General features: G+C 35.6%; 1 protein-coding gene across 1 annotated transcript in view; it reads right to left on the bottom strand.

Moving 5' to 3' along the window:
* The window catches only part of LOC114034425 (E3 ubiquitin-protein ligase RNF213-like), a 56,086-nt gene that overhangs the window by 6,752 nt on the left and 33,295 nt on the right, over nt 1-16,039 (bottom strand). The window contains exons 4-8 of the mRNA XM_027850110.1: nt 10,957-11,619; nt 10,696-10,797; nt 8,824-9,011; nt 7,796-7,954; nt 4,562-4,761 (exon numbers count right to left, since the gene is read on the bottom strand). Of these exons, the coding sequence (XP_027705911.1) occupies nt 4,562-4,761; nt 7,796-7,954; nt 8,824-9,011; nt 10,696-10,797; nt 10,957-11,619 (1,312 nt within the window). The remainder of the gene's footprint in view (nt 1-4,561; nt 4,762-7,795; nt 7,955-8,823; nt 9,012-10,695; nt 10,798-10,956; nt 11,620-16,039) is intronic.

Consider the following 16,039-nt stretch of genomic DNA (forward strand, 5'->3'; position numbering starts at 1 on the left):
TGTGTGTGTGTGTGTGTGTGTGTGTGTGTGTGTGTGTGTGTGTGTGTTAATTTGGAGGTTTACATCAAGTAGCCAGTGTTGTTTTTCTAGGAATTCAAGTGAACTATCACATCTTCACTATCCCGAATGTAATTATTTTCTTGATTCCTAGTGATATATTTTACACCAGGATGAGTTCATATTCTAGGAGCTAAAGGAAGGCAAAGGAAGAAAAGGATACTGAGTAAACTTTTAAAGGCCTGGTAAACTTTTGGTGATAAGGCTAATTTAATTGGGTATATTTTTGGCATTGCTTCACTTAGAAAAATTAAGTCTCTTCCCCATTGCAAACAGTTTTTGACTAGAAGAGGGTGGTAATTAGAAATTTATTTTGTTATAGTACTTTTGGGGATTTATTTAAGATACTTAAGGACAATTTACATCAACTTAGTTTTGATAAATTCCAATTTTAAGGATCTATTTTTCCTTTAAGGTTGAATAAGAGCTAGCTGTAAGTTTGGAGGTTTCTAACTAATTTATTTCATTAGATTCTAATGAATGCCTTTTTACATCAGGGTAAGTTTTAAGCTGTTTTTAAGAAAGAGAAATACTTTTAGGGAGGAATGTTTAAGTAAAAAATCTTCTGTGTACATGTTTAAATAAATCACTTTTGTGTGATTTTTAGAAAGCCTGATAAATTTTATTTGTAAGCTAATTTATTGCAATAATTTGATGGTATTGCTAACAATTGTGTCCAGGCCTACTGTGATTACTGAGACTTTACCTTTTGAGGAGAAAGCTTTTTTAGGACCCTGAATAATCTTTTTGAGTTTCATTCTTAGGTTTGTTGTATCCTTGGGCCAACCTTAAATGGACATTTTAAGAAAAAAATGTCAGTAGTCAACAGCTCAATGGAAGCTACATCTGGGATATAAAGTTAGTGAATATCTGTCCCTATGAATAAGGTAAGGAGGTTACCTTGGGAAGGCCTGGATTTTCTTAATTCATATTCCCATACAAGAAATATATCCACCTGCTTCCATATGCTAGCCTACATATAGTAGTATAGGCCTTGAGGACCAGATTTGATGTTAAAGCTGCATGTCCCAGCTTCTAACTCTCATAGCAAATTTCTATTATCAGGGTAGGCAAAGACTGGTAATTGCCATTGCAATACTGGATCTATTAATTAGATTAATATCAAGGCATCTGAATTACTGTAATAAGCTGCAAGTGGGAAAGATTTTATTGTTTTAATCTGAATTTGTAGCCATTCCATGGTCTAAGCAAGAGTTAACTTAGTGCCTGAAACTGTCATATGTATAAGATTTAGTTCCTGAAGCTTCTCATTGTTTCAGAATGATTACACATCAGAATAATTAGACAAAAGGTAGAGAAGCTTGTGAGTCAAAGATGTGAATCTACTAAGCTGTGAGGTTAAAATCTGGAACCTCTTTTGTCTATGTTTTAAGAATAGGATTTCAGTACACAATTATCTTAGTGTAGAGTAGTAACTTATGAGCTACCTTGTGTTACCTTAACAGGAAATCTGATTTTATTTATGTTTGTTATTTAATCTGGGATCAGAACCTGTGTGTAAAGCATGCCCTGAAATGCATAGGAACTACTTAAAAGTAGTTACTACTCAAACTACAGGATCCCAAAGTGGGCGATACCACCCCCAAGGACACGCTGGAATGATCCAGGGGGGTAGTAGCAGCCTCAAGTGCAATTGTGGGGCACTGAATAAAAATAAGGGGGCAGTAGAAACATAAGGAAAGAAGAGAAGAAAATTTTGAAAAACCATTTGTACACGTTTCATCTGTCATGTAACAGAGTTAAAGTTGTAGTTACTACATTATTTTCCAAATAAACACACAAAATGCAAGTTATAACTGATCAGTGGTCAAGTCCAACAACAGGTCTTAACAAATAAGAGTTGGCAGGCAAGTGTGTTGCACACAGTTGGGAAGTCCAGCATGCATTCAAAGGAATATGTACACATAATGACTTGCTTATAATTCAATACCATTCAATTACATGATGCAATATTGCATCATTAAAATTTCACTGCAGGAAAAAAAACACAAATTTACAATAAATTATTCAATTTAAGATGCATCTCTTTTAAAAAAACAATTACATTTTTTTTGAAATGATGCAAATTTCAAAAAAGGAAAAAAAACATTAAAGGGTTAAAGAAAGTAGATTTCCAGGAGGGCGCTGAGTAATTTTTTTTTTAAAGTGAGTGGTAGGCTAAATAACTTTGGAGACCTCTGACTTAAACTACCTTAAAGATGCTCCCATTGTTTAAAGGGATTCTGAGACCAGTAGTGTATACTTATGTCCAATTGATCTTGGTTAATAACTGAACATGTTCTACTATAGACAAATTTTCATATAAGCTATTCTCTGTAAACAATCTGTGATTATTATATTTATGCATCCCATCCCAAGTCTTTTGTTGTTTGTTATTAAGTGAAATCATTTGTGTAATGTTGAGCCTAGGGACGAAAAAGAATCTACTTACTATGAGTACTAGTTATACCAAGATAAGTTGTGATTTTTCACAATGAATCTCTTACTGTTACCAATGTGAGATTATAATCAACATTTGCTTTCAAGGACATGTGACTCTTGAGGGCTGAATCTATCCAAAGCTATGATTACTTAAACTTGCTATTTGAGACCTTATGGGACTATAACTAATACTGTTCTGAGTCTGACTCCAGGTATGATCGTCAAGGAATACCATTAAGCCAATGATCCATGGTGCCAGCAACCCTATGGGGTAGATGTCCTTGGACTGCAGGTGAAGTTGAAAAAGGTTGGGAGAAGTTGAGAGAGCAACTCTTGGCATGGGCTGAGGTAGGATTATCCTAACACAATTGCCCTAGCATGACTTTCCTCTTGAATGGAAGATATCATATCCCACCTGGTTGCCTATTAAGCCCGGCTCAAGGCAACTGGCTATCTATATAACTTTTGCCTGGAATTGACATGAAGTTATGGAAGCATTATTTCCTTACTATATAGCTATGTCCCTGATTCTTTCACGGCAAATTTCTATAATCATATTAGGTGCTCAGTATAAACACAACGAAGTAGATCTTTTAGGTTATTACTGGAGCACATCTGAGTTACTATAGTGAGATGCAAGTATAAGATTTGAGCTAATTCACCATGACTACTGTGAAAATATGTTTAATATGAATTTATATGTAGAGCCTATTTCAGATTACATGGCATCTTGGGGAGAGGAGTGGCGGGGGGGAGGAATTTTAAAACTCAAAATCTTACAGAAGCGAATGGTGAAAAACTAAAAATAAATAAATTTCAAAATAAAGATTTGAGCTAATTACCCTAGAATTTTAGTCCTTTCCATATTCCAAACAACTAAGTAATGGAGTATTTAGCCTTGTCACCTGTCTGTTACTATTTATATATTCCATTCCAAGGACATATAAGCATTGAGACGGTTCCATGAGGGTTCTTTGGCATTCAAGAGTGTCACTGACCCTTTTATTAATATGTTAGCATTATTAATAAAATGATTAATTGCCCAGAAACTATGTCTCCCAAACTTTTTAAACATCACAACAGCTAGAAGTCACTTCAGACAGGATATATACCTCAAAAACTATCAGCAGGCAGACAATACATGGGGGGAAGGAGCAAGTAGGAAGGAAGGTTTATAAAGGCATATTACAAGGGCTGACATGCAACAGATAAAAAAGAAATACACCAGAGATCTGGGACAAGGGTGAGGATGGGTATCAATTTTAATAACCCAAAAACCTCTCCATGCCGCACATGATCAAAATCTTTCCCAATGAAACTCATGGTCCCTTTTACTTAGGACTGCCCTAATAAGCAGAGCTGCCTAAGGAACCTAAAAAGTTTAGCCAATGATTATGAAATCTTGGGCAAGAAACTGAAGACCAAAGTGGCACAGACTGTTTTCCTCATCGTTGCCCATTAAAAGGCAAGAGAAAAATTAATTGGGGAAGTGAAAAGCTGGTTAAAAAGGTGGTACCTGAGAATGGAATTTGAATTTCTAGACCAATGAGCAACTCATATCAAGTCAACAATTATTAAGTGTCTACCGTATTTGTCAAACAAATATATATGCTAAATGCTACTAACATAAAGAATGGCAAAAGATAGTGCCTTATATCAAGTCTAATGTTGCAGGTAACACGCAAACAACATGTTCAAATAAGATATATACATGATGACCTTGAATTAATCTCAGAGAAAAGGCAGAACATTAAGGATATTAGGGAAGGCAATGCTGTGAAATAGGTAGTATAGATACTATTACTCCCATTACACAGATGAGGAAATTGAGGTTAAGTAACTTGTTCATAAACAGGTTAAGTGTTAGAGGCTAGATGCAAAAGCACATTACTCCTGACTCCAAATCAAATTACTCCTGACATTGTCCATTACACCATGTTCACAAAAACAAAGATAATCTAAAAATCAATTCTTTAGACTTTGTTGAAAATATAAAGGTAGCCAAGTGACTAATGAACTGTTAACTCATGGGGATGATCAAAAAGATCAGTTGGTAGCTTACCTCCAGACCTCAAAAATGGTTCCTTTATGAACAAACAGCGGTTGACATGCTGTCCAGGCTTAGAAGGTTTTTTGTATATGAATTCATACTCCGCATTTGAACCATGAATAATATAATATTTGTAAGGGATAGATGTGAACACTTGGTCCTTGGAAACCATCATTTCACCTTCGATAAGGAATCCATGTTCACCCAGTTCTCTACAAGCACAACATAAAAAACTGCTAACACTGTGCAATGACCAACTTTGATAGTCTTAGCTCTTTTCATCAATGCAATGATCTAAGACAATTCCAAAAGACTCATCCTGGAAAATGCTATCCACATGAAGAGAAAGAACAATTGAATCTGAATGCAGATTGAAGCATATTATTTTTCCTTTTTTGGGGGGGGGTTCTCATGGTTTTTTTCACTTTGGTTCTAAATCTTCTTTACTACATGACTAATGTGGTAGCCTCTATCAGATTGCACGTCATCTTAGGGAGGAGAGAAGGGAAGGAGGAAGAGAAAATTTAAAATTCAAAATCTTATGAAAGTGAATGTTGAAAACTAAAAATAATTTTTTTTTTTGGCTAGGCAATGGGGTTAAGTGACTCGCCCAGGATCACACACCTAGTAAGTGTTATGTGTCTAAGGCCGGATTTGAACTCAGGTCCTCCTGATTCCAGGGCCAGTGCTCTATCTACTGCCCCACCTAGCTGCCCCTAAAAATAAATATTTTTTAAAAAAACATAAAAAGCTACTGTTAAAGGCCCTGCTCTCCTCAAATCAAAGTACATGTCACTATCTACACAAGGCTTTCTCTATCTCCCCCCAAGTCCTTAGTGTTTTTTTCCGCACCTTGATATTACTTTGTACAATTTTGCATTTTTAAATTTGTATACTTTATAATATTATAATTGTATAATATATAATATTAGAGAAATTTAAATTAAAACAATCTTGAGAAAACATTTTATACCTACCAGACTGGCTAAAAGGATCGAAGGGGACAGCAACAAAGGTTGGAAGGGATGTGGAAAAATTGGGACACTAATTCATTGTTGGTGGAATTGTGAATTGATCCAACTATTTTGCAGAGCAATCTGGAATTATGCCCAAAGAGTTATTAAACTGCCCATACATTTGACCCAGCAATATCACTACTGGGTCTATTTCCAAAGATGATTAGGGAAAAAGGGAAAAACCTTTATGTTCTAAAATGTTTATAGCAGCTCTCTTTATGGTGGCAAAGAACTGGAAAATGCAGGGATGCCCATCAAATGGGGAATGGCTGAACAAGCTGTGATATAAGATTGTGATGGAATACTACTATGCTATAAGAATGATGAGCTCAACCTTAGAAAAACTTGGAAAGACTTCCATGAAATAATGAAGAGCAAAATGAGAACCAAGACAACACTGTATACAGTAACAGCAATATTATTTTAAGAATGACTTTGCACAAATAAGTCATTTTGACTATTATATATACCCAAATTAACAAAAACTATAAAGGACATATGGACAAAGATGCTATCTGCATCCAGAGGAAGAACTAATAAACAAAGGTGCATACAAAATATTTTACATATATATACTTATCTGTATGGTAGCCATCTCTAGGGCAGGGGTGGGGGTAGAACGGAGAAAAACAAAAGAACTGTTCATGATAACTTTAGTATATATTTTAAAAGAATAGCAAGTCGTACATAGCGGATTTGTGGTTTTGTGTGCAATCATCTTTTATGTTGTGGAAGTGCTTGTTTTGTTCCATGAATTAAGAATAATTTTTTTTTTTAAAAAGAAAGGTTAAAAAAAATCAAAAGAAATAGGGAATGCTTAAATACTGTGATTTCGATATTGCTGCCAAAATCCCCAAGCTTTATAAAGTGATATTACATTTTTGTTGATATTTGTTATTATGATAAAAAGTTAAAGATTTCCCTCCCCACCCAGAATTCTTTTTTAAAAATATATTTTGTTTTTTCCCCAATTACATGCTAAAACAATTTTTTTACATATTTTTGCAATTTTTTTCATTTTAAACTTAAATATAAAATGAGAAAGGAAAAAAAATTGCCATGTACACAGCTGAACATAAGAGAGGATTCAATATAAAATAATAAATTTCCAATTCAAGAAAACCTTTATAATAAATACTACACATTGTTTTCAAAGCTACCCAGTTTTTCTTTACTTCCTTGTTGGTTTTCTTTTGTTCTCTGCTGTGCACTTTTTACTTTATTTTTTCTCTTCCCTCCCCTCACCACCCTAAAGAAGGCTGCAATTAAGCATGGATATATACATACATAAATATCTATAAATATACATATATATACTCATAAGCATATATGTAAGACTTTACTATGCTTATTTCCTCCTATCATCTGTTTCTCTGAAGGTGGATAGAATATTTCTTCATCAGTCCAAGTCTTTCCATGTTTTTCTAAATCAACCAGCTCATCACATTCCAAACCAATCCTATTTGAGAGATTGTCTATGAAAGTTTTTTCCCCCAATTTTCTGCATTCCTTCTATTCTTGACTACATAGGTTTTATAAAATAATCAAAATTATTCTATCCTTTTTATACTTCAACAACGCTCTCACCTTATAATATAAGGTCTGATACTGCTGAATTTACTTCCTTTACATCCTTTTTCCCTGGTTTCTTTGAAGTTCCTGATCTTTTGTTCTTCCAAATGAATTTTGTCATTATTTTTTTCAACTTAGTAAAAATGTTTTTAATAATTTAATTGGGATAACATTGAATAAATAGATTATTTAAGTAAAACTATCATTTTTTAAACTGTATTGGCTTTATCTATGCATGAACAATAAATATTACTTCAATTATTTAGGTTTGAGTTTATTTGCATAAAAAGTATTTTATGTTTATGTTTATATTATTCCTGTGTCTTTTTTTGGCAGGTATACACTCAGGTATTTTATACTGTCTAGGTATTTTAAATGGTCTAACATAGGCCTGCACAACATATGGCCTACGAGGCCACTTGTAGCCGACCAAAGCAGGTCTGTATTTACATCCTCTACATTTTTTGCAGGTGGCCCAAAATCTTTTTACGGGCAGCAAGTTGTGCATGGTTGGTCTAAAACAATAATGAATAATATAGCTGACATAGTGTAGTTTCTCTATTTTTCTAGTTTTGTACATTATGATTTCCCTCTTAAGATTCCCTATTTAGCCACATCTTCAAAATGTTTCTTACAAAAAGTTTTAAAATGTACTTACTTTGTGCAGTTCATCTCACAGACATAACTACTCCAAGCTTTTTTACCCAAACCTTCTCCTCCTCTTATATACACTTTATCACAATCAGGATTAAATGAAAAATCCCGAGACAGAATTGCATGGAAGTATACTCTGATTCCTTCACCAAGATTTAATGTCCTAGAATATGTACACAAGAACATATATACAACAATTTTTTAAAATTTACTCATTCTTTTAAAATGTGTTTTAACACACATACACTACTAACAAAGGTACTTCTTGATCACATATTTATGACTAGATCAATCTTTAAGCAAACAAAATTCTACTTTTCTCCACTTTAAGTGGAGGAATCTGAAGGATCTGTCCACCGTGGCAACAAAGAAAGACAGTCTGGGCAGAAAGTAAGAAAAAGCTAGAGTTATACTACAGTAGATTTGCTATGTGGTATTTGCTGCTTGGGACCAAGAGTCATAAAATAAAGCAATTATGTCAAAAAAGAAGGTATAAATAATGCCCAAGTGGTTTCTAATCACCTAGACCACATCTGCATTGCTACATTCAGTTCTGAGTGCCACATTCTGGATTTACATTGTCTATCTAGAGAAGGTTAACCATGATTTGAGATCACGCCATATCATTTGAAAATTAAGTTAAAAGAATTAAGGATGTTAGGTAGAAGAAGAAAAGACTTATGGGGGACATGACAGCTGCCTTCAAGTAAATGAAAGGATCCCAATTAGAAAAGGATTAAGGCTAGTCCCACTTAACCATGGAGGACAAAACTAGCAATGGATAATATGATTGCCTCAGGATACAAGAGTGCTATTTTCTCTCAGTAAAGGTTTCCAAGAAAAGGCACAAGTTGGTCTTTGGCGTTCCTTCTAACTCATCAACTTTTTTTTTTTTTTTGTATCAAAGATGGAAATAGGCAATGAGAGTATCAAAACTGGCAACAATGCCACGTGTACTTTGGGAAGATTCTTCTGGGGAACCTATCTATGTACTGGATTTTGTTAATGGTCAAACTTTGCTTTTGCTTTTACCTGGTCTTTAATTCCTTTCCATTGGCAGTCAGGCTTCTTTGCTCCTTTGAAGGTCCCAGACTTCTTGAAGCAGAATCAACACAACTTCCAGGAGGCCCTTCCTGCTTTTTCATATCCTTAGGCTTATTTTTATCTTTTTCCTCTATTGTCTTCATTTGATTGGTAAGTTTCTCCTGAGTTTCAACTTCCTAGAATACACAAGCAAATCTCAAAATGTAATATTTAGTATGAGATAACAGAAGAAATCTGCTTTAGTGGTAAGAGTAGTAGAGTTTAACTTGATAAAAGACCCATGTTTTTTGGAGGGACTCTGTAGTCCATTCCACAGGAACTGCCAAAACCTTCATTTTCTTTAAAAACAAATCCACAGTCCTATGTGCCAAGACAAAAATCACTCATTTTTGACTAGGGAAATCCTGTTTGTCTTTGTTGTTATAGTAGTCATAGATTCCCTCCTCACACGTAACTCCAGCCTAGGAAACAATTCACTGATGTAACTCAACAGTAATATACTTCCTAACGTTTTGCTTTTTGATATTTCAATCTACACTTCTACTGATATTCTGGAACTTCTGCTTTTTATTTTTCACTTGTATTGTTTGTATTTTTGGTTTAGAAATGCTGTTATTTTCAAATTACTTCCAAAATGGCTTATGATTTTATTCTAGAGACATGAAATGGAACTAAAGTTCAAAAGAAGTTGAATGAATTCTAAGGTCTTTAGGGAAAAAATACCAAATAGAAAGGTTTAGGAAAATTGCAGTGAAGACAAGAAAAATCTGGGCATCCAGATTATGTCTTGAAAATTCGCTTCATGACAAATAAAAAGGCAAAAATTTGTTGAACTTAAGTAGCTATGCAAAATTTTCCAACATATTTCACTACAAATGAATAATTGTATGGATTGTCTAAAGCAGTAAATCAACAATCATCTGAGTATTCTTTCTTTTATTTCTGCACATTTTCACTGTCCCCCATGCCTGGAACTCTTTCTCCTCTCCAAATCTAGGCTTGGCTTTCTTCAAGCCTCAGCTAAACTCTCACCTTCTGCAAGAAGCCTTTCCCAGGATACATCTTGTTTGTACATAGTCATTTACATGTTATCTCCACATTAGACTGTGAGCCAGGGACTTAGTTTCATCTTTCTTTGTATCTCCAGCACTTAGCACAGTGTAATTAATTAGTTAATGAGGAGGCACTTAATTAATGCTAGTTGACTTAACTTGACTGCCTACAATATACACAACCCATTACAAGTCTGGCTAGACACAAAAGAATCAACACGTTACCACTCTGGTAGAGTAGCTCAGAAATGATTTGGGAAAACTGAACTGATAAACAAATCACCCTCAGTGTAGCATATTGTTAGGTAGCAGGCATTTTATAAATGTTTACTAACAGGAATACAATTTATAGGATAACCCCAATAAAGGTAAACAACAATGAAAGACAGACCTATTACCTAAATAACGGCCAACTATAACTTCAGAAGACTGATGTCTAAGCATGCATTCCTCATCTTAGGAATAAGATGATAAACTATTTATGAGGAATGTGGTATACATATTCTAAGATACCGCCTATGGTTGACTGGTTTTACTTAAGTGGATTTCTTTGTAACAAAACAAGTCTCCTTGGTCTGGGGAAGTGCCAATGATGTGAAAAGGGTTTCGATCAAATACTTATTTTACATAATAACGCGTACTAAAAGAAAGAATTAACATAAAACTGCTTCAGCACAACTACAAAACAACATATCAAGAAATGAAAATAAAGGGATATGAAGAATAGAGATGGGAAATTAATTAAGGAAAGTTCCCTAAAAAAACACCAGAACCTGATAGTTACCAGAAGCTTTACTGGAAAACTTACTCTGGTAGCTGATTCATTTGCTCGCTGCTTCTTCAATTCTTGATTGTTTTTAACTTCTTTTCCTGATCCTCTTACTTGATTAGTTGACTTCATTTTAGCTTCCTAGAAAAAATAAAGCCCCAAACATCAGAGCTAGGGTAGCAAAATGGAACAGAGATAGTCTGAGTCAATGAGTTTAGTAACAGTAAAATCCTACTGCCTATCAGAAGCAGGAAGGGTTTGCAATTCTACCACAGGTCATCACTTAATAAGACAACTTACTCTGGGAGGTGAGGCATTCGTCTGCGGCTTAGATGTTTCTTTTCTTTTTCTTTGATTAGGAATGTCCACTTTTGATTCTGGTAGAGGGACCTTCTGACTAGGATCTGTATGTAAAGGATCAGTTTCCTCAATTTTACATGAAGTCAGTTCAGGGAGTGACCCACAAGTGGCATCTTTTACCTTGAGTACTTCTATATCCTTCCTTTCTCTGGAAGTGGGTCCCAGAGTCTTGACCAAATCAACAGGGCTATGATTTTCCTTCTCATTGTCTCCTTCCAGTCTTCTGGCTGATTGACTACTCTCAGGATGTACATCAACTTCCATCTTTTCCACTGGAGCACCTAAATCTGGAATTACCTTTTCTTTGGTTCCACCCTCCTCTGACTCTATACCAAAACAATTGTTGTTAGGGCTCTCAACAACTAAAGGAAATGAGACTTGGTTACTTTCAGTTTGAACATCACTGCAATCAACCAGGGGCTTAGTTAAACCATCCTCCTGAATTTGGCTTTCTTGTGGGGTAGTTTTATTATCCACTGATCCAAGGCTTGGAAGAGAACTAAGGCTAGATAGGGTTGTATGAGACAGGGACAAAGAATCCAGCTCCTCTAAAAGAAGATGTTGATCTTTCTTTTTTTTCTTCTTTCTGTTTTTCTTCTTTGTCTATATAGAAAAAAAAGAATGGCAAGTTAGCATCTTTGTATTCTTTTCCTCATTTTTTTTTGTTTTTTAGTGAGGCAATCGGGGTTAAGTGACTTGCCCAAGGTCACACAGCTAGTACGTGTCAAGTGTTTGGTCTGAGGCCAGATTTGAACTCAGGTCCTCCTGACTTCTGGGCCAGTACTCTATCCACTGCACAACCTAGCTGCTCCCTCTTTTCCTTATTTTTAAAGGAAAAATATCATTAATAAGTGTAACGACTGATCAGTCCAAATCACTGGAATGATTTTCTTAAAACATTAAAATAATATTTCTAACCAGGGTTTAGACACAATTTAGGAAAATCTTCTTTAGTTTACATGGTTGCTTGTGAAAGAGGTGTACAGGAATACTTAAATCCTTTCAAATATTCAAGCCTACTGGTTTTTCTTCTTAAAGGAAAGGAATATACATTTCAAGCAAGCAGTGACCTCAAAGAACGTTCAACTCTCTCATTTTACTTATGTTTTTTTATTTTTTATCAATAAACCATCAAAAAGTTATTGTCTATAACAGACAAAGGCAAGAGACAGCCATGGCATGGTGGACAGAGGTGACCATATAGTTAGGAAGATTTGGGTTCAAATCTTCTAAGTCACTGGGTCTATGTCACATAGCAGTGCCCAGGAAACTCCTGAAGAACAGTCGTTACAGTCGTTAAAAGTTGCCCATAAACACTGGTAGAGAGAGTTTCTTCACCACAAGTTCCCTATTAATGAAGTGGCAAGTCCATTACAAAAAAATATCCAAGGCATTGTCTCTAGCTCTTAGGAATGCAACAACTTATATGCTGTCGCTTAGCATGATAACTTTAGAAAAATTGTATTGGATGACAACAGAAACTGTGAACTTCATATTAAATGCATTTTGAGTGGAAAATGCTTGCATCATTTCATAGCTACATTCCATTACCAAAAGGGTAGAGATGAATATTTCTGCAAGGCAGAAATCTAGGTAGCCAGAGCAAAAGACATTTAATATGTTTATTCTCCTTATATAAGCCTGAAGGAAAAAAATTCAAGAGACCAAAAGGTTAATGAAGGGAAAAATAAAATCAGAAGAGTTAGACAAATACAGAACTCCCTTCTCCTTCCTTAGAGGCAAGGGTTCCCAAAGGGCAGAGATATGATGAGAAGCCTGTCAAAGGGGCATAGGGAATATTATGAACTGAATTCCAATGGAATCCAATTAATCTCTTAAATTTATTTCTTATGTACATATGCACGGTAAATTCTAAAATGTATTTCCTTTCATAATGACCCTAGAGCCCGGAGTCTATCCCACTCCATTTCCAGTCTTCCTTTCTAGGAAAAAATTAGAAGAATGAAGAACAAAGAAGAATTGGCCTTTAAACAGGCTACCATCTCCCTTGGCGGGCCTCCAACCCACTAAACTTCGAAGTGTTAAACTCAACCCATTTAAGTGAACACTTCAGCATACATTTTTTTATACTTTAAAGTAGAAAATTCATCCCATTTAACTCCAAAATCACAAAGTATTTGCATCTGAATATTTTTGTTGTTGTTAGTGTTTAGTTGCGTCTGACTCTTCTTAACCCCATTTGGGGTTTCTTGGCAAAGATAGTGTTGTGGTTTGTCACTTCCTTCTGCAGCTCATTTTATAGATGAGCAAACTGTAGCAAATGGGGTTAAGTGACTTGCCAAGGGTCACACAGCTAGTGACTGAGGACAGATCTGAACTCAGAAAGAAGAGTCTTCCTGATTCCAAGCCCAGTGCTCTATCTACTTTGCCACCTAGCAACCCCATATATGAGTATACCTCTGCCCAATAAAGTAAAAAAAAAGGGTAAAATTTAGAGAAGACAATAGCAATATCCCACATAAAAAAAAAGTCACTTCTCTCAGTTTCCTCCTCAGTAAAATGAGGGTATTAGAGTAAATGACTTCTAAGGTTCTTTCCAGCCCTAATATAAAATGATCTCTTTACAATGTGTCATGCTGGATTGCAATGAAATCATGTACCTGTGATTCTCCTACTTATAATTTGTATCAGAGAATCATTTCACACCATTTATGATCACAACAATAATGGAAACCATGAACTGTGAGAGTTAAAAGGACTCAGGCTAAAACCAAGGCTCCAGAGAGGAGAGATTAGAAAGCGGTATTTACTCTCTAATCAACTGAGTACAGGCTATACTGAAGACACTACTGGAGGGGCACCGGAGTTCAGGGGTGCTTTATTTGGAGAAAATCCAAATGGATGATAGTGGCAGAAAGTTATCAGGGGCAGAATACCAAGAAGCCAGCTGTTGGTGGGTGACCATCGGGCATGGCTGGGCTTTAGCTAAAATGCATAAGGAAAGGTAAGTGGAAGTTTCCAGCTGGGAAATTTTCCATACTTCCCAACATTTCCAGGATAGTCCTGTATTAGACAATGATCAAAGTAACTCATAGATTCAGGGCTAGAACAGAGGACTTTTGTGGAGACTACACATTTGTTACTGTTCTTCAGTCATTTTTCAGTTGTGTCTGACTCTTCATGACTCCATTTTGGGGTTTTCTTGGCAAAGATACTGGAGTGGTTTGCCATTTCCTTTCTAGAGATGAGGAACTGAGGCAAACAGGGTTAAGTGACTTGCCCAGGGTCACACAACTAGTAAGTGTCTGAAGCCAGATTTGAACTCACATAATCCAAAGTTCACCTAGTCCAACAACCTCATTTTACTGATAGAAAATCTGAGGCCCAGAGAAGTTAAGGGACTTGCCTTACATTAGTCTTTTAGTCAGTCAATCAACTAGTGTTTGTTAAGTGTCTACTATGTGCCAGACATTGTGCTAAGGGCTGATAGGGCTAATAAAGAGGGATTCGAAATCTAAGTCCTCTGGCTCCAGAATAAGTGCTTCATCCACTACATTACACCAAAATGAAAGTATTAGTATTTATTTTGTACCACTATATGTACATTCAGGCAGCTAGGTGGCACAATGGATAAAGTGCTGAACCTGAAGTCAGAATGACTAATCTTTGTGCGTTCAAATCTGGCTTCAGGCACTTACTAGTTGTGTGACCCTGGGCAAGTCACTTAACCCTCAGTTTGCCTCAGTTCCTCATCTCAAGAAAGGAAATAGCAAACCACTCCAGTATCTTTGCCAAGAAAACCCCAAAATGGAGTCATGAAGAGTTGGACATGACTGAAGAACAATAACAAATGTATAGTCTTCACAAAAATCCTCCTCTGTTGCTACATCTTGGAACTTATGCCAGCAGAACACATACTATGGCAGTTTCTATCAAAACAGAAAAGCTTCAAGCACAGTCCTGCATGAAAACCAGCCAACCAAGCATAGAGAAGATTATATCAAACAGGGTAGCCACTAGGTGGTGAATTCTATGGCCACAATTACCCACAAAACAAAAGAATACAAAAATGGCCCTCAGCTTTATGTGCTTCCTTCCACTTTTAAGTAGCTACACTTAAGTAGCTACACTTAAATTTAAAAATCCACGTCTCTTGTCCTGTACAGCACCTTTGAAAGGTAGCTAGGTGGTACCCTAGTTGGAACACTGGAAGACCTGAGTTTAAATCTAACTTCAGATATTAATTAGCTCTGTGACCCTGGGCAAGTCACTTAATCATTCCCCTCTGAGTTTATGAGACCCCAATGCAATTTCTCAAAAGGTAAGCACTCTGTGAACATTAACAATAAAGGCAAATGGCAGCCTGTAACTCCTCCAGTAATTGGTGTGAAACTTGATTTGACACTTAGAAGGAAGAAAAGATGCATTCTTTTTAAAAAATTAATTTTTAAAATTAAAAATAAAAAGGGGAACATAAGAGATTATATATAAAACCATTAATCTTCATTTTATGCCACTTCTTTTTAAGTATAAAATAAATTCCACATATTACTATCAAAACTGTCCTGCTTGTTGAGGCTTCTTTCTAAATTTCCTTCTGTTTTCTCTTGTATATTTTTAAAATGCTAGAACTGTTTTTTTTGCATCACTGTTGCTAGCCCATGATCTTCTTCCAACCCTCCCCCCTTCAATTAAAAAAGAGGAGAAAAAAGAATCCTTATACAAATAAGCATAATTAAGCAAAACAAATCCATACAGTACCATGTTTGAAAATGTTTATCTCTTTCTACACTCTGAATCTATCAACACCTTCTGTCATATTAATATGCTTCATAAAAAAATCCCCCGGAGTCAGGATTGGTCATTTCATTGATCAGAGTTCTTAAGTCTTTCACATATATATACAGTCTGCTGCAGAAATACATTAGACTCAAAAGGGAAATAAGGGAACAGTGACATGTAAGAAACAAAACCTTTCTGACCCCCAAATGAAAGGAATTAAAAGAGGGGAAAGGGAAGCAAAAAGAAGCTAAGGAATGCCCATCATTTGGAGAATGGCTGA

This window comes from Vombatus ursinus, unplaced genomic scaffold (assembly GCF_900497805.2).
Source record: "Vombatus ursinus unplaced genomic scaffold, bare-nosed wombat genome assembly UNPS02008996.1, whole genome shotgun sequence".
NCBI lineage: Eukaryota > Metazoa > Chordata > Mammalia > Diprotodontia > Vombatidae > Vombatus > Vombatus ursinus.